Here is an 18,297-nt window from a genome sequence, read left to right as displayed (position 1 = left end):
TGTAAACCAGCCATTATTATCTTAATTGTTTCTCCCCTCTCTTTTTCCCTTTTGTGTGTGTGTGTGTGTGTGTGTGTGTGGTAAAAATAGACATAACACAACATTTACCATCTTAGCTGTTTTTAAGGGTATAGCTCCGTGGTCTCAAGTGTATTCACCTGGTTTGCAACTATCACCATCATCTATCTCCAGGCACATTGTGTTTGATGAAAGTATTTCGTGTCTTTAAGTTCACTTTAGAGTGACTCTGCACAAATAAGGGCTTATAAGGTGCAGACAGAATTGGTTTCTTAGGGTTCCTGGGACCACAGGGAACACAGCTCCCCTCGCAACCCTCCCCGCGGCCAGCCTCGGATGTGTGGCCCTCCTCTGGGGAGTCACATCTGGAGGAGAGGGCCTCCAGGCTGCAGAAAGCCGGAGGCTGGCCAGGGCTCGGGCAGGGGCCCCCGGCCCGTGTCGGGTGTGTTCCGAGAGCCCAGATGGTAGGGATCGGCAGAGCAGAGCACAGTACCAAGTCTTGCAGGTAGTAGTTTTCTTGCAGCATCTGCACCAGGCTCAAGGTGCCCTCCTCCATGATCCAGTTGTCTGCCAGCTCCAGGGTGACAACACTCGTGTTGGACTTCAGCCGCCACAAGAGGAGGGGGAGAAAGACAGAGGTAGTCGGCGACCTAGTCAGTTCCCTGCCCTTTCCCAGATCCCGTCCTCGCTCTTGACCGTCCCAGCCTTTTCAGAGGGTACGGAGAGGCGGGCTAGCAATTCTGGAGAAAGCACAGGGATGATCCATCCCGCTGAGTTTTGCTAGCACAATATGCTTATTCTGGGCACCTCCACCAAAGGGGGCTCTGCAGGGGAATTTCGAAAGGGGACATTAAAACGATGAAATCCTGGGGCGCCCCGGGTGGCTCAGTCAGTCAAGCCTCCAACTTCGGCTCAGGTCATGATCTCAGGGTTCGTGAGTTTGAGCCCCACATCGGGCTCTGGGCTGACAGTGTGGAGCCTGGAGGCTGCTTCAGATTCTGTGTCTCCCTCTCTCTCTGCCCCTCCCCCGCTCGTACTCTGTCTCTCTCTCAAAGATAATAAAGATTAAAAAAAAATTTTTAAGTAAAAAAAACAATGAAATCCCAAAAAAGTGTGGGGCACAGGGATGAGCTAAACAGACTGTAGCTCTTTCTCAGGGAGGAGAGAAGCCGTGACCTACTCTGACATTAAGGAGAAGTTGATGCCTTTAAAAAATTATTTAAACATAAGGCATTTACTGTGCCTGTTTCTTTCACAGGTCTTTCTTCTAGTTTAGGCTCTGGCTTATCTGGTACTTTCTTTCAGTCAGGACGTTGTCCCAAGGCTGTTCAGAAGGACCTGGGTTTCAGTCTTAAGTATCCATATCCAAGCTAGTCAGCACTCCTACAGGCAGCAAGGTGAGAGGAAGCAACGTGCAGCATGAGGGCCCGGGGTCAGCTCTAGTCAGGACTGTTATTCTTCCCTTCCCCACCTCAGTTCCGGTGCAGAAAGGTATGAAGAATAGACACATCTTTGGATTTGGGTATTCTCAAAGTGCACCAAGCGGCGGGAGAGGCAGCCACCGGGAAGGAGTCCTAGCCGCACCCCCCCCCCCCCCCCCCCCCCCCCAGCAAAGGGCAAATGTGACGGCTCGGATAACACAGTGCCTAACAGTCCACCCAGGGCCTTCACCAAGTGCCTTCTGGCCTCAGCTCTCCGAGGTGGGCAAAATTACATTGTGTGCAGAGGCAAGGGTCAAGGCTCAGGGGGCCAGGTGTCAGTCAGTGCCCAGCATCGGGGGCTGGACGACCAGCTGCATGTCACCCTGGGGACCAGCGCAGTGTGTGGGGCAGTGGGCAGAGCCCGCACCAGGCCTGTCCACATTCACGTCACACAGGCCAGTGGCCGCTGGTTCCTCTTTGTGCCAGTTTCTGGAGAAACAAGGATGAGCGGAGGACATCCCTGCACCCCGCCAAGCACGAGGGCGTCGAGGCAGGCAGGTGAGAGATGGACGGGAAGCATGAGATATGAGCGCTGCCATCAGCGTGCTTTCAAGCCGAGCCAGGGAAACACAACATGTGCAAAGTTAACCAGTACAAAAAGACAAATAACAGTTCAGTCCCCCAGCATGTCACAGTGATTAATTGTCAAATTAGTGACACAGAGAATCAGGGAAAAAGAAACTCCCCCCAAACAGAAACTGTTGGTGCTAAGAGACAAGCAGCCCAAGTCCCGAGAGAATTGCATTGTCCGTGAAACTCATGCCGTAATGGTGCATTCCTAACACCTCATTAATCAGTCTTTCAACACTCAATAAATTTCAAGATGCCTTTGTTCTTTCTGTGCTCTTCCCTTCTTTCCTCCCTCCTCCAGAAAGCAGCACAATCTCACATTTCACGTGGCCTCTTAATGGGCATGTGCCAAATGCAAATGCTATGATATTTCCCAAAATGAATGAGTGCTTTTTTTTTTTTTTTAAATCAAACTTTCTCTTTACCGTCCTAAATGAACAGGCAGTGTTGTGCTGACATACAGTTGTTACATGATCTGTTTTTCTGGGATGGAAGCTGGTTTGTATACAATCAATTATAATTATATAAGGCTATGACGAATTCAAGGTCAAGTCCTTGGTTGCTCATGCCAGGCTGAGAGAGAGAGAGAGAGAGAAAGAGAGAGAGAGAGAGAGGACATTATTCCTATGGGAAAACATGAGTTTATTCTACAGTGTGATCTTTTAAGAATTGCAACATTGCAAAATGGGGCGCCTGGGTGGCTCAGTCGGTTAGGCATCCGACTTCGGCTCAGGTCATGATCTCACGGTCCGTGAGTTCGAGCCCCACGTCAGGCTCTGTGCTGACAGCTCAGAGCCTGGAGCCTGCTTCCGATTCTGTGTCTCCCTCTCTCTCTGACCCTCCCCCGTTCATGCTCTGTCTCTCTCTGTCTCAAAAATAAATAAACATTAAACAAACAAAAAAAGAAAGTGGCTGCACTATTTAAAAAAAAAAAAAAGAATTGCAACATTGCAAAAGGCAAACTTTGAATAGAACAGCTCAGTAGTGAACACCTTTATAGTAAAGGTGAGCTTTGGAATTGAGATCCAGGCTGGCATTTTGTATCATGCACCAGCATTAGTGACAAGCCGAGCCACTTACCTGTGGCTGCTGCCTTTGCTTCCTGAATCAGAAAGAGCATAGACTTCCAAAGCCAAGGTCCCTAGCAGCCCCCTTCCCAGGAGCCAGTGGGGCATCCATGCCTATTACGTAAATCGACTGGCAGTCAAGCAGAGCCTAGGGCAGGGCGGGCATAAAGCTTGCAATTTAGGATCCCATGGGGGGGTCTCTCTGAGTCTTGAGCCCACTACTCTGTCAACCCCCACCTCTACCCATCATCAAGGGCCCCCATTAGCATGCTCACCACCAGGGCTATGGCAATAGCCTTGGTACCACTGGGTCCCAGCCCATGGTGGTTGAGGTTCACGTAGGACTCCTCCATGTTCCGGATAAAGTAGGAGACGGGCACTACACCCACCAGTTTGCAGGCCTCCAGGTACAGCTCCCTTTGTCCGGTGGTGAAAAGTTTCTCCGTATCTACACAAAAAAATGGAGGAAGTGGGGTTTTTCTTCCACCTTTGCCTCATTTCTCCTCTAACCCTGGGCCGAGTGTGCTTCTGCCCGGTGTCCCCTCTGCCTGAGGATGTCCCTGTGGGTGTGTGTGGTGGAGGGCAGCTCTAATCAGAAGACGGCCAGAGGCGGGAGAGGGAGACCCAAACTCCAGAAAGCCCCAAATCTCCCTCTGAGTAAGAGATAAGGCCCCTGGTTTTAGGCCCCAAGCCTTCCCAGGAGAGGGAGCAGCATGCCCACACCTTCCCGTGTTGCCACATCCAGGACTGATTATCAAGGATGCATAAAGGCCAGCTCTCTTGTCCACCTTGGGATGGCTCTGAAAGGCCAAACCAAAAGCTGATTTGTGACGGCTGAAGGAACCCTATTTGTTTCAGTTTCACTACCACTATTGAACTGAGAGCCACGAATAAAGCTTTACTAAAGATTTAGAGAGGTTCCAACCTTCAAAACCCCTAGTGGGACTGAGTGGGCTTCTCAAGGTGGCAAATCACTGCAAGATGGAAAGACCTCCCCAAATCACGTAGAAACAAAGTTGTATTTGAATTGATACTCCTCTTTCAAAGACTTGTATGTCATTTTTCCTGACAAAAAGGACTATTGTGTCTACTTTACCAATGACAAATCTAGCCGCAAATCACACACAGCTCATCAGTGCTAACACCAGCTACCAGAATTGGGGACTTTATCTCTCCGTTCCAAGCTCTTGGGGCCTTTGTTCCTTGGACTTTAGATGGGTCTGGCTCGTGGTCAATGGGCCTCCCTGGATTCCATATGCCCTCACAGCTGTGTCCTCATTAAGTGGGTCCCTTCAACAGCTGGGCCTCCCATGGCTAGCTGGGGTCTAAGTGTGCATCTGTGATCCCTTTGGATGCCAGGGCCTTTAGCCAACCCACCTCGGACATTTTACGAGGCAGACAACGTGAGCTTTGTTGGTGAACAGACAACTTTACGAGGAGGCTCACTCTGCAGGCACAGCTTCTAACTGGCCTTCTCTTTGGAATGGTTGTAGGGTAGGCTCTCTCAAGCTCGGTGCTGCTGACATTTTGAGTTGGGTCATTCTCTGTTGCAAGGGGCTGTCTTGAGCGGTGAAGGATATTTAGCAGGATTCCTGGCCTCTGCCAGTGAGTTGCCAGTAGCATCCCCTCCCCCTCCCCCCCCCCCCCCGGGGTTGCCAAATGTCACCTGGGGTGCAAAATCGCCTCTAAGTGAGGACCGCTGTCGCATAAGCAAAACTGCACGTGGCAGGTGCCCAACTTCTGCCTTCTCTCCCTCTTCTGTAGCCTCACTGCCAGCTTGCTGTTCCGCCGGGGGCTCACGTCTCAGGCCAGCTCAGAGAAGTCCTCCGGCCACATTCCCAGCTCCTCAGCACCAGGGGGCACCAGCTGCTGGAGCAGCTGGGCCCTGAGTTTCTGCCCCAGCACAGCCTAGCTGCCGGTAGAGATTCTTCTTTGCCAAGGCAGGCGGTAGGTAACCCCCACCTTTGTCCTCGACACTAATTCTGCTCTGTTTCACTCTGCTGACCCTTTCTAGCTGTAGTCGCTATGGTTATATTTTAGAGGCAGCTGGCAACCGTGTTATCTCTTGTGGGGAGCTGGGGGGGGGCGTGGAGGGAAGACGCGACAGAAGCAGGAGTCTGGGACAAAACATCCAGTTTCTATCTGCCACCCCCCCAACCAGGTAAAGGTCCAGGTTGAAACCAACATCAGCACACTAGCGGCAGCCTGGACGTGGAAAAGAAGTCAGAAAAAGCAACGAGATGAGGGCGGGGGCAGGGAGGAGGCATATGGGGAGGGGAAGTTGTACGCTGGCCACCGTAGGGAGGTGTATGAACGGACTGACCCAGCCGCCAGAACACAGGAGGCGAAGGCAATGGGCTAGCCTCAGCCTGGAAGTTCCGGGCTGGCCTTTCAGGTGGGGCGAGCAATGTGCTCATCTTGCTTCACAGGTGTTCTTGGCACTTCCCTCCCTGGGGAAATGGAGAGGGCGAAGAGGGTGGAGGCATTGTTTGCAATAACAGTCTTTGCTGCAGCTCAGCCGGCCCTCTTCCTCCCCACCCCCACAGGGCACACTTGGCTTTGTCCAGAGCAAACTCTCAAGTAGGGGAACCAAGAACTCTAATGAGTAAAGAGAAAAGTCACCGGGTTGCAAGAGGGGCCACAGACGGTCCAGCGGCCCCCACAACACCGAGCACGAAGGCAGATCAGCAGAGCAGCGTGAACAGGGGATCAGCAAACATTGGCAGCTCTCTGTGGCCTTGGGCAACTCACACAATCTCCTTAAGCCTTAGTCTCCTCCTCTTTAAAAGGAGGGTAATGATGACAACCTCCTGGGATTATTGCAAAGAGGACATAAGATGCCACACGTGGAAACATTTAGAAAACCGGAAATCCCTGTGTAAGTACTGGTTCCACTTTCAACAAGCTGATGCGACCACTCTGCTCAGCAGGTAGGCCATGAGCACGGGGCAGCTGCTGCCGCCAGGCCAGCCTCGAAGAGGACGTGGCATAAGACTGCCCCAGAGGTTGCTGCCATGTTCCTTCTGTGGGGTGGCCCACTGGGCAGAGCCACGGCCGACCCGGGACAGCTGAGGTCTCCAGCTTCTGAGGAAGGAGGCGCACCCCCACCCCGTCCACTAAGCGCCCACGGTCACCTTCGATCTCCAGGTCTGTTTCTGAGCTCTCCCCGCCTGGCTTCTCTTTTTCTACAGCCACAGAGGCCTCAGCCTCACAGTAGAAGGTCTCGTCACTGTTCTGTGCTGCCGGCTCGGTTTCAGGTTCATCTAGAAGAACAACTCATCTCCTTGATTCTGGAAATGAAACCTGAGGGCCTCTCAGGTGAAGTCTACCTGTGGCTTCTCCTCCCACCCCCACCCCCTTCCTTTGCCAGCTAGGTCCTGGAGGACCTCCCCCCACCAGCCAAGGACCTGCAGTGTGCATTCAGTCCTGTCAGGGACTCCATTCTACAAGCCCTCCCTCTTGGACGCAGGGCCACTGCCTGATCGTCTGTAGAGTCTTGTGCTAAACACCCCCTCATGTCCTCTGCAGACTCCCTGCTCATTCCCTGCTTTGGGCTCATCTCAGAGATTGGCTCTTTGCCACTATTTTCCTTCTTGTCGGCTTGGGTGGGGTTCAGGGTCTGCTTTACTCTTTCAGGGAGAGGGTGTGTGCCGATGCCTAGGCTGCCTCATTGGCAGGCACAAACGATGTTGCAGAAGGCGAGGGGCAGGGCAGAGCAGGTGACTTGGAACATCCGTAAAATGCAAGGGAACACAAGCAGTCCCAAGGAGAAAGAAGGATAACTTGATCCCTAAGAATTTGACCTAGCTTCTCTTCCTTCCAATCCAACATTTATTTTAGGATCATGAAGAAGGAAGAGCTCGGGGGGGGGGGGGGGGGGGCGCCTGGGTGGCTCAGTCGGTTAAGCGTCTGACTTTGGCTCAAGTCATAATCTCACGGTTCATGAGTTTGAGTCCCGCATCTGGTTCACTACTGTCAGCGCAGAGCCTGCTTGGGATCCTCTGTTGCCCTCTCTCTGCCCCTCCCTTGCTTGCACTCTCTCTCAAAAATAAATAAACATTAGGGGCGCCTGGGTGGCGCAGTCGGTTAAGCGTCCGACTTCAGCCAGGTCACGATCTCGCGGTCCGTGAGTTCGAGCCCCGCGTCAGGCTCTGGGCTGACGGCTCGGAGCCTGGAGCCTGTTTCCGATTCTGTGTCTCCCTCTCTCTCTGCCCCTCCCCCGTTCATGCTCTGTCTCTCTCTGTCCCAAAAATAAATTAAAAACGTTGGAAAAAAAAAAATTAAAAAAAAAAAATAAATAAATAAACATTAAAACAAAAAAGAAGGAAGAGCTTGCAAAATCTTGCTGGGGTTGAAACTAATTGCTATGATTAAATACACATGTCCTAAGCTTCTCTTATAGCAGTCCCGATACTTTGCTGGACCTGAGTTTTCTGCTGCTGGACCACTGATCTGGGACTAGGATGAGTTCCTGAAAGCCACACACAGGAGTCTAGAGCTACTCCTCCCACATCCACAGGATGCAGTGTTTGGGGGAGCCATGCTGTACCAGCAGGTAACCCATCAAAACGTAGCCAATCTACTCTTTGGGTGGACTGAGCATTTGTGGCAGGGGTCCCCAGCTTTAACCACCCAAGTTCTCAGATGGTGGGCTTCCTAATAAGTTCATGCAGATGTTTTCTTAGTCCTTCTCCGTACACCAAGCTCCAGGAATTATTTCCGAGACTGTAAGACAAGGTCTGTGTGATAAGGGGTGGAAGTAATAGTGGCCCAGCAGTTAGAAGATATACAGCAGCTTAGCCATCAAATGCAGCCATCAAAAAGTTATGACTTTCTGAGTCTCAATAATCTCATTAGACACACAATTTTAGAATTCCATCCAACCAGTAGAATGCTATTATGTGTTCAACGGGCTCTCTGGAAAAAAAAAAAAAATCCTTGATTTGTAAAGTTAGCCAATTCAGGTGGGGTCAATATTCCCAGTATGGCTGATTTCAAACTACCAACATGACATCAGACAGCTCACAAAGTGGAAATTAAAGTTGGCCAGAGCTAGTACGAGCCAATTCCAGCATAGCATTGCCTCCAACTGTCTCATTCCCTGTTTGGGAGGCCCTGAGGCCAAGTTGACGTAACACATCATCCCAATTCTAGAGGATCCCGGGTGAGGAGGGAAGGGGGCTTCAGGGTCCCTGTGATCACTGGGTGTTATAGAGACAGCCCAGAAGGGCCTGAGTGGTGAGAGATGGGATGCCTGTTCACCTTTTGTCTCAGGCTCAAGAGGTTCATCATTGTCCATGGCGCCAGGGCCCTCTCGGGGGCCACTGTCCACTTCTTGTCACCTTTCTGCCGCTTCCCTAAGAAGCACACCCGTCCATTCACTTCTGCCTCAAACTTCGTGCACCCTGCCCTCACACAGACAAATCCCAGGGGGGCTGTAGTTATTCTTCCTCCCCAGCAAGCCTGGAGAGAGTGGGCTTTGGTGGGAAGAGGACATGCGTGGATTTGACCCCAACTCTGTCTGGGAGAAGCAGCTACTTGCTGAGATCATCAGGGAGAGTGGTATGGCTCTATTCCCAGGAGCCCTGTCAAAAGGATGCCCACCCTCCTGCGACTTTGTGACTTAAGAGCCACTTTAATGTCACCTCTTCAACATTCCATGACCTCATGCAGCCATTGTGATCCACACGGGTGGACCTGGCAACAGCCAGCCTCCCGCCCTCTTGGTGGCTCTGGCAGTCCTCTTTCCTCATATGTCCACTGGGGCCGAGCCCGGGCTCGGCTGTGAGTGGGCAGGTGTTGTGGGGGGGGGCTCTTGGTGGTGGTGTTTCCCTCTGAGTCGGGAGCAAACCCGAGCCCCTTAGTCAGGTGACTGTGAAGACGCACCACAATGTTCTTCTCTCAAGGTGGTTGTGCTTCAGGTACGAAATATTTCAGTGATGGGTGAAGTCCGTTTTCTTCTACCCTGTTCTCATTCCTTTTTTCTTTCCCCCTTGGGAGAGTATCCTCAACGTTGGAGCAGAAGATCAAAAGCAAAGCACGACAAACATATGCTCTATCACTACAATTTGTTGCAGCCGAAGTACTGTTCAATCCAAACTACTGGGCTGCCTAACTTGAAACCACTCAACCATCATTCCCGCGCTTGGCTGTTTTCACATGTCTTGGAGTTGAAGTTCACTTGCAGTTTACTATCAAGAGAATCTGGAGGCGTGTTTGTTCCTTCTTGATAAGCTTCCGGCACATCAACGGTCAGGTCAGTGACTGGAGGGCTTGGGGACACGGAAATCCCTCTTTGCCACTCAGAAGAATGAGGAACATCTGGGAATTTGTGTAGGGAGAACATAGTTAGAGGCTTGGACCAAAAGAAACATGTGCATCTGACACGTTACTCATTCCTTCAGGCATTTGTTCTGAAAAATATTTATAGAGCATCTATTATGTAAAAGGCACTATGCTAGGCACCACTGTGGGGAGGGAATGCAGACATGATTATGGCTTGGACCCTTCAAGGCATGTATGATACAAGATAGAAATTGACACAGCTACTCCTAGGGTATGAGGGTTGTGGGCAAATATTTTTGGCAGAGCTCCTGTTCACATAAAGAATTGGAGTCACCCCAAATCAGCATGGCCACACCAGTCTAGGGGTCCCATCTCATGTAGTTCCTTGAAAGAAACACCAAATAGACCAGGGGGACTGGTCAACTCCCACGATGATTTGGTAAGCATGAGTCCTGGAGACTCTTTGGGCATCTGGTCTACGCCATGCTGGCGAAGAGGATAGAAAATGTCCTTAAAGGAGAAAAATGGGGACTGGAGAGTATGTAGATCCTGGTCTAAACTCTAGGTGCTCTGCCTAAACAGCACCATGTGGTCTCAGGCCCCAAGGGCAAATTAGAAAATTTGGGGGAAAGCACTCTAGCCACCAGCCAGAGGCACCAGGCAGTACTGGAAATTGATAAGGATCATGAGGGAGATTTGCTGGGAGTTCAAGGGAAAGTGAGGTTTCTTCATGCTGCAGAGCATTTGTGGGCTCTGGACAAGTAGAGTCCTGGCAAAAGGCATTTCTAGGAAGGCAGAATAAAGGAAGGAAACAGAGCCCAAGGTGGGTTTGGAGGAGTATAGGGTGCAAAGAGTAGTGGGAAAAAGAGGCGCAAAAGGAACACAAGCTATTTCATAAATAGATTCAAATGCAGTGAAAAGTCAATAGAAAGCCACTGAAGATTTTTGAACAGGAGCATGATTTAATCAGGGCTTCTCTTTATAATGATGGGCAGCAATTATTTACTTATTTGGGGAAGAGTTCATTCTGGAGAAATAAAAATGTTCAGGAACCACAATTTAAAAATTTTGTATCTTTTTAGAAATGAAATGTAGGGGCGCCTGGGTGGCGCAGTCGGTTAAGCGGCCGACTTCAGCCAGGTCACGATCTCGCGTCTGTGAGTTCGAGCCCCGCGTCGGGCTCTGTGCTGACAGCTCGGAGCCTGGAGCCTGTTTCCAATTCTGTGTCTCCCTCTCTCTCTGCCCCTCCCCCGTTCATGCTCTGTGTCTCTCTGTCCCAAAAAAAAATAAATAAAAAAAAAAAAAAAAAAAAAAAAGAAATCATGAAATGTAATACCTTCAACTTCTTTTGAAAGTTTATTATTATTATATCCTGTTTTAATTCAAATTCTAATTTTGAAATATTTTGGATTATAGCAGAGTTACAATAATAGTAGAGTTCCCATATACTCTTCATCCAGCTTTCCCTTGTGTTAACATCTTGCACAGAAACATTACCAAAACTGAGGAATTAACAGTGCTACAATGCTATTGACTACATTACAGACCATTTTTATATTTTATCAGTTTTTTCACTAATGTCCATTCTTTGTTCCAGGATCCCACACTGTGTTATCACGTCTCTCCCAAAATATGACATTTCTTTAGTCTTTGTCTCTCATGACCTTGACCCCTTATAGAAAGTACTGGTCAGATATTTTGTGTAATGTCCCTCAATTTGCGCTTGTCTGATGTTTTCTCATGATTACTGGGAAGGGTGCCAAAGTTGATGTGCCCTTCTCAGTGTGTATCAGGGACACATGATATCAATATGTATCACATCGATCTCTTGGTCAGGGTGGTATCTGCTGGGTTTATCTACTGTAAAGTTCTTTCCCCCTTTGTAATTAATACATATTTTGGAGAAGATATTTTATGCAAATATCTTATTTCTGCTTAAAATTTTTGCTCAATAATTTTAATATCATAAAATTAAAAAAAATTTTAAACATTTTAAAAAATGTTTACTTATTTATTTTGAGGTGGGGAGGGGCAGAGAAAGAGAGAGAGAGAGAGGAGGGAGAGAATCCCAAGCAGGCTCCATGCAGACAGTGTGGAGCCTGACATGGGGCTCCCATCCCATGAAACTGTGAGATCATGACCCGAGCCGAAATCAAGAGTCGGATGCTTAACCAACTGAGCCACCCAGGCACCCCAGCACCCATGGATTTTATTGAGATCTTGCCTCAACAAGTACTATTGTCGTGTTCTAAGGGTGATTTTCTGTTCCTACCATCCTTCTACCTTTGTTAATTGGAATTTTGTAAGAAAGAGTGGTCCCTTTACCTCATTTATTTATTTGGTTGTTTATATTAATAGGGATCATGGATGCTTATTTTATTATTCGGGTTACAGTACAATACTATCATTATTTTGCTGTTCACATTCCAACTTTGGCTATGGGAGCTCATTCAGGCTGGCCCCGGTGCCCGTTTGACATGCTCTCCGCCTTTCATTTTTATTTGTTTGCTCATATCACAGGCATCAAGCACTTTTCCCAGGAGAGTGAAAACCTAGATGTGGGTGCTGGCATGCTCATCACCGTTAAGTTCTTACCGCTTCTCGTCATTTTCAGTGGGTAGAGTGAGGAAATGAGTGCTAGCATGTATGTATGGGTACTGACCTGTGTATAACACACATCTGTATTTACTTCTATACCCATCTATCTATATGTATGTGAAACAAAAGCCCCGGATACACCAATACCTCTGCTTGTAAGCCAGCACCACAGGAGACATTCATGTCTTTCGCCAGTGCGTGTTTGTCACTTCTTTCTCGTCAAGAAACCCGGCTCTCGTTTTCTACCATATATTTACTTATTTGCTCATCTCTAGTATACACACAAAATAGTTTCAGGATTGGTAAACCATAACAGGGGAAACAAATTTACCAACTAGAATACAGTATTTATTGTGTAGGGGTTTTTGTTTTTTGTGAGTGTGTGTTCATCCTTATGTATCCAGTTAAGACACTTGCCCTGCCCCCCGAATTATCTAGGTCTACTCTTTCTTCCTAGCCCCTTCGTTGTGGTTATTTGATGCATTTGTAACATAGGTGCACTTGTCACAGCCTGCGTTTCATCTTTCCCCGCTTATCTTGGTTGATTTTACTTGATTTACATACAGCAACATCCACTTCGTGCAGCACGGTTCTGTAGGTTTCAACAAATGCAGAGAATCATGTGTTTACTACCATGCTTCCACTCAAAACACTTCCATCACCCCCAACTTTCCCTCATGCTGCCCCTTTATGATTAAGCCCTTCCCCCAACCTAACCCCCAGCAATCATTGTTCCATTTCCAACATTATGGTTTTACCTTTTCCGGAGTCATATAAATGAAATCATACAATGTGTAGTTTTGGGGGTGGCTTCTTTCATTTAAGATTTATCCTTATTGTTGCATGAAGCTGTAACTTGTTGTTCCTTTTTATTGCGGAGTAATATTCCACTGTAGGATGTCCCACACTTATCCATTCACCTGCTAGCTCTTCATTTTTTCCCTTTCTTGGTGATTATGAACAAAGCAGCTATAAACCATCACATACAGGTTTTTGTGTGAACGTAAGATCTCATTCCTCTTGAGTATTAAATACCCAGGAGTGGCATTGTCACGTGTATATAGCAGGTGTATGTTTAACCTTGAAACCACCATGTTGTTACCCGAAATCCAAAGGGGGTGTACCGATTTGAATTCTCAGTAGGAAGATATGGTAGGATCAGTTGCTCGACATTCTCGCTAACACTTGATTATGTTTTTGGGTTTTTTTGCCATTCATATATCTTCTTTACCGTTTGTTCAGATGTTTTGCCCATTTTAAGTTGGGTGGTTTATTTTCCGATGGAGTTTTGAGAGTCCTTGATATATTCTGAAGTCCTTTGTCAGAAATGTGGTTTAGCTTCTTATCCTTAACAGTGTCTTTCACAGAGAACACACTTCAATTTTGATAAAGTCAAATAATTTTGATAATTTTTCAGAATCCATAATCAAAACATTTTCAAAATTTATCAAAATTATCAATTTTTTTTCTTTTATGGATCATGTTTTTGGGGTCATAGCTAAACTTTCTGCCCACCCCAAGTTCGTGTAGATTTCCTCCTGTGTTGCATCATAGAAGCTTTACAGTTTTAGTGTTTACATTTAGGTCTGGGATCCACTAAAATTTATGGTAACATAAAATGTATCGTTTTAACCCTTTTAAAGGACACAATTCAGTGGCATTAAGCACATTAACAATGTTGTATAACCATCACCATTTGTTGTTTTTTTCTCCATTTAATTGCCTTTCTACCACCGTCAAAAGTCTGTTGACTATATGTATCCTTTGGTGTTATTTGTGGGGCTAGCATTTCAGACTGTATAACCAGCATGTTACATTCCATCTAATCAAAATGTTGGACTTTTAAACTACTAATTTGTGAGATGAGCCCCTGAGGCGCTTGGAGGTAGGCGTAAGGCATTTAGGGGGCGGCAGGTAAACTAACTCTACAGTTAATCCACAGAGCAGGGACAAAAGAGAGTCCCTGGGGAGGAGGGGAGCTGTGATTTTGACTTGGAATGAGTCAAGGAGAATGTCACCCTGGGTGAGGTATGGCCAGTTACTAACAGAATGAAAATTTCTTCCTTTATAGCCAATTTTATTGCTACAACACTTCCACTAGTGGGGAACATGGCAGAGGGACCCTTTACTATCCTATAAGCTACCATTTATATGGCACTTGTAAGTGACCACACTGTTCTGTAGAGTTTACATTTAAATTGTCTATTATTATGCTATTATGAGATACTATGTTTAAAAATTTTTTTAATGTTTATTTTGTGAGAGAGAGAGAGAGAGAAAGAGAGGCAGAGTGCCAGTGGGAGAGGGGCATATGAGATACTATTTTTTAAACTTTTATTTATTTATTTTGAGGGGGGAGGGGCAGAGAGAGAGGGAGAGAGAGAACCCCAAGGCTTGGCACAGATCCTGGTGCGGGGCTTGACCCCATGGCTCAGACCTGAGCCAAAATCAGGAATCAGATGCTCAACCAACTGGGCCACCCAGGTACCCTGAGATACTATTTTTTATTACCATTTTACAGAGGAGGAAACTGAGCACAGAGAGGCTAAGTAAGTAGCCCAAGATCACACAGCTAAAAAGTGGCAGAACTGGGATATAGATGAAGTCTGGCTGCAAAGCCCATGCTGCCTCTCTGCACTGACCCCCTTGCTGTTAATTTAACATGACAAGGTTGTTCTCCATTCAGGACAGCTGCTGTTCATGGTTTAGAAGGGTCTGGGTGCAGGTGATATATTTCAAGAATTGTCAAACTATAGTAGAGTATATATAGAGGACCAACTCTGGACCACTGCTTGTTTTGTAAATAAAGTTTTCTAAAAATACAGTCACTATCACTCATTTAGGTATATCTGTTGCTGCCTTCATGCAGTCACATCGCAAAGTCAAGCAGTTGCTACAGAGATCCATGGCCTGCAAAGCCAAAAATATTTCCTATCTGGTCCTTTAAGGAAAAGTTTGCCATTGTATTTGATAGCCACTAGCATAAGATCATAAGATAATGAAGGTTCCAGCTCTCCAAGGAAAGAATGGAGGGAAAAGAATCCAAGAAAGTTGGCAGAAACCATGTTAGAAGGCAAGATGAGGAAGCACATGGCCACCTGGGTAGCTCAGTCAGTTGGGCAACCGACTCTTGGTTTTGGCTCGGGTCATGATTTCACGGTTCATGGGATCGAGCCCCACAGTGGGCTCTGTGCTGACAGCATGGAGCCTGCTTAGGATTCTTTCTCTCTCTCTCTCTCTCTCTCTCTCTCTCTCTCTCTCTCTCTCCCCCCCTCTTTGCCCCTCAAAATAAATAAACAAATATATTTTAAAAATTAGGAAGCACAACCAAAGAAAGAAACAGATGCCATTATTATTAGATGTAAAAAGATCCCATTTTATGCAAGGGCTTTTCAAAACAATGATAGTTGTAAATCAAGTGAGATTTCAAATATGAGGGGGTCTTTTCCTCTTGCACTGCTGGTGGGAATGCAAACTGGTGCAGCCACTCTGGAAAACAGTGTGGAGGTTCCTCAAAAAATTAAAAATAGATCTACCCTATGACCCAGCAACAGCACTGCTAGGAATTTACCCAAGGGATACAGGAGTGCTGATACATAGGGGCACTTGTACCCCAATGTTTATAGCAGCACTTTCAACAATAGCCAAATTATGGAAAGAGCCTAAATGTCCATCAACTGATGAATGGATAAAGAAGTTGTGGTTTATATACACAATGGAATACTGCTTGGCAATGAGAAAGAATGAAATATGGCCTTTGGTAGCAACATGGATGGAACTGGAGAGTGTGATGCTAAGTGAAATAAGTCATACAGAGAAAGACAGATACCATATGGTTTCACTGTTATGTGGATCCTGAGAAACTTAACAGAAGACCATGGGGGGAGGGAAAGGGGGAAAAAAAAGTTAGAGAGGGAGGGAGGCAACCCATAAGAGACTCTTAAAAACTGAGAATAAGCTGAGGGTTGATGGGGGGTGGAAGGGAGGGAAAAGTGGGTGATGGGCATGAAGGAGGGCACCTGTTGGGATGAGCACTGAGTGTTGTATGGAAACCAATTTGACAATACATTTCATATTAAAAATAAATAAAAAGAAAAAAAATGGCAAATATGAGGGGGTCTTTGAAAGAAAGGCACTGGCAGAATGATAAAGCAAGAACTGCCCCATTATGTGTCTACTTTTGCAAGTGTGGATTTTATTATGCTTGGTTTCCTTATGAAACTGAAGCTCTTCATTCATTCGGTGTGTTGAATGCCCTAGTGCTGGGCTAGGCGAGGGGAACAGAGTGGTGAACCTCATGAAGGGCACTGATGAGTAAAAAGACAGTGACCGTGTTGGGTCCAGAATAAGCAAGGATGAGAGAAAAGCAAAGAGGAGGAGGCTGCTGGTCCAGCCTGGGGGCAGTGGTACGTTTGTGTGGGGGTGGTGCTGGAGATTTGGGAGAGCTTCCTTGAGGAAGAAATGTCTAGGCTGAAACTTGAAGGTCCATTAGGCAGATGAAGGCAGGGGCAGGGGCAGACCCAAGGGAGGAGGAGTATTTGAGGCTGGGAAGAAAGCATATACAAAGTCCCTGCAGCATGCTGAGGCCATCACAGGTGGTTTAGTGAAGCTGGGTTGGGATCCTCATTGACGGGAGTGGTGATGGAAGGGAAAAGCAGACAGAAGAGATAGGAGGTGAGCAGAGGCCAATAACAGAGAGCCTTTGGTGCTGTGCTAAGGAGTTTGCCCTGCATTTGAGGACAGTGGGGTTTACAGAGAGGTTTTAAGCATCAGTGTGACCTGACATGATTCCCAGAGTAGAAATATTGCTCTGGCTGCAGCGTGGAAAGCAGACTGGGGAAAGGAGGAGGATCAAAGCCAGGTAGAAGTGGCTGCAGGGGGCACCTGGGTGGCTCAGTTGGTTAAGCGTCTGACTCTTGATTTCAGCTCAGGTCATGATCTCACGGTTCGTGAGATCGAGCCCCGCATTGGGCTCTGTGCTGACACGGTGGAGCCTGCTTGGGATTCTCGTTCTCTCCCTCTCTCTCTCTCTGCCCCCACCCCACTCATGCTCACTCTCTCCCCCTCTTAAAAAGAAAAAAAAGGGGCGCCTGGGTGGCTCAGTTGGTTAAGCGTCCGACTTCAGCTCAGGTCATGATCTCATGGTCCGTGAGTTCGAGCCCCGCGTTGGGCACTGTGCTGACAGCTCAGAGCCTGGAGCCTGCTTCAGATTCCGTGTCTCCCTCTCTCTCTGACCCTCCCCCATTCATGCTCTGTCTCTCTCTGTCTCAAAAATAAATAAACATTAAAAAAAATTAAAAAAGAAAAAAAAAGTGGCTGCAGGGATGAAGTGGACTTACTGAATAAATATAAAGGAGGCCAAAACACTCGGACTCGGAACAGCTCGGATATGAGAGTAAAAGGGAAAATAAAAAGCCTGAGGCCAGGGTAACTTGGTAGATGACTGTGCCATTCAGAGCCAAGAGGACAGAAGAGCTGAGGGGACAGAGGGGCAGTCATTTTTGGAGAATGGTGGGGAAAGGTGCTGAATGCAATTTGGGGTGTGTTGAATCTCTAAGGTGCCTCCGGGCCATCTATTGGAGAGGCCGTTAGGCAAAAGGATTTATGAGTCTGTGGCCCAGGGAAAGGATTAAAAATGTAGATATGTGAATTGTTGGTATGTGAATGGTATCTGAAGCCATTGGAAGGGTGAACATTTCTCAAGGAGGGATTTTAAAGTAAGAAGAGGAAAGAGACCAAGGGTGAAATCCTGGGAACACCATCATTGAAAGGGGGGTGTTCAGGGGAACAGAAATAAAAGACACTAGGACAAATGTCCACAGTGTCAGAAGGAAAACAAAAATGTCAAAGAAACCAACAGGAGAGAATCTTACAAGAGGCGGGGAGTTAGGCAAGATTACAGAACATTCAAGAAATAATAAAGCCTGGAGGGTGCCCATTAAATGTGGCCACAAGGAAGGCACTGGGAAATCTGGTGGGGAGTTTCAGTGGAGTGATGAGGACAGAAGCCCCACTGCAGTGGGATGAAGATGAGACAAATGAGAGATGAGGAAGTATGGATATCAGGAGTGGACAACTCAAGAAGCCTGGCTATGAAGGAGACATGGGGAGATGGAGGGATGGCTGGAGGAGGACTTGGGCTGGGGGAGAGTTCTGTATAGGAGATCCGAAGCATGGTTAAATGCTGATGGGAAGGAGTCCAGGAAAAAAAGGAGAGTGGTGAGCAGAAGGAGCAAAATCTCTGAAGAAGCAGGAGGAGGGGATCCTATGAAAGATGG

General features: G+C 47.4%; 2 protein-coding genes across 12 annotated transcripts in view; one reads left to right on the top strand and one right to left on the bottom strand.

Moving 5' to 3' along the window:
- LRRC74A (leucine rich repeat containing 74A) overlaps positions 1 to 8,889 on the bottom strand; it is a 34,590-nt gene extending 25,701 nt beyond the window's left edge. The window contains exons 1-4 of one of the 11 annotated variants that reach the window (XM_058739783.1): positions 8,399 to 8,747; positions 6,271 to 6,399; positions 3,412 to 3,584; positions 512 to 619 (exon numbers count right to left, since the gene is read on the bottom strand). In XM_058739783.1, coding sequence (XP_058595766.1) covers positions 512 to 619; positions 3,412 to 3,584; positions 6,271 to 6,399; positions 8,399 to 8,435 — 447 coding nt within the window. In that variant the 5' untranslated portion in view covers positions 8,436 to 8,747. Of the gene's footprint in view, positions 1 to 511; positions 620 to 3,411; positions 3,585 to 4,513; positions 5,206 to 6,270; positions 6,400 to 6,543; positions 7,010 to 8,398; positions 8,748 to 8,781 lie in introns of those variants that run through there. The other 10 variants (XM_058739781.1, XM_058739787.1, XM_058739780.1 and 7 more) reach the window with 10 other exon arrangements.
- A 401-nt stretch (positions 8,890 to 9,290) lies between these two features.
- Positions 9,291 to 18,297, top strand: part of ANGEL1 (angel homolog 1) — a 39,372-nt gene continuing 30,365 nt past the window's right edge. Inside the window, exon 1 of the mRNA XM_058739775.1 lies at positions 9,291 to 9,392. The gene's annotated coding sequence lies outside the window, so the exon portion shown is untranslated. The remainder of the gene's footprint in view (positions 9,393 to 18,297) is intronic.

Source organism: Neofelis nebulosa, chromosome 7, assembly GCF_028018385.1.
Source record: "Neofelis nebulosa isolate mNeoNeb1 chromosome 7, mNeoNeb1.pri, whole genome shotgun sequence".
Lineage (NCBI taxonomy): Eukaryota > Metazoa > Chordata > Mammalia > Carnivora > Felidae > Neofelis > Neofelis nebulosa.
The sequence above is the reverse complement of the archived record's forward strand: the minus strand, read 5'-3'. Positions and strand labels throughout refer to the sequence as shown.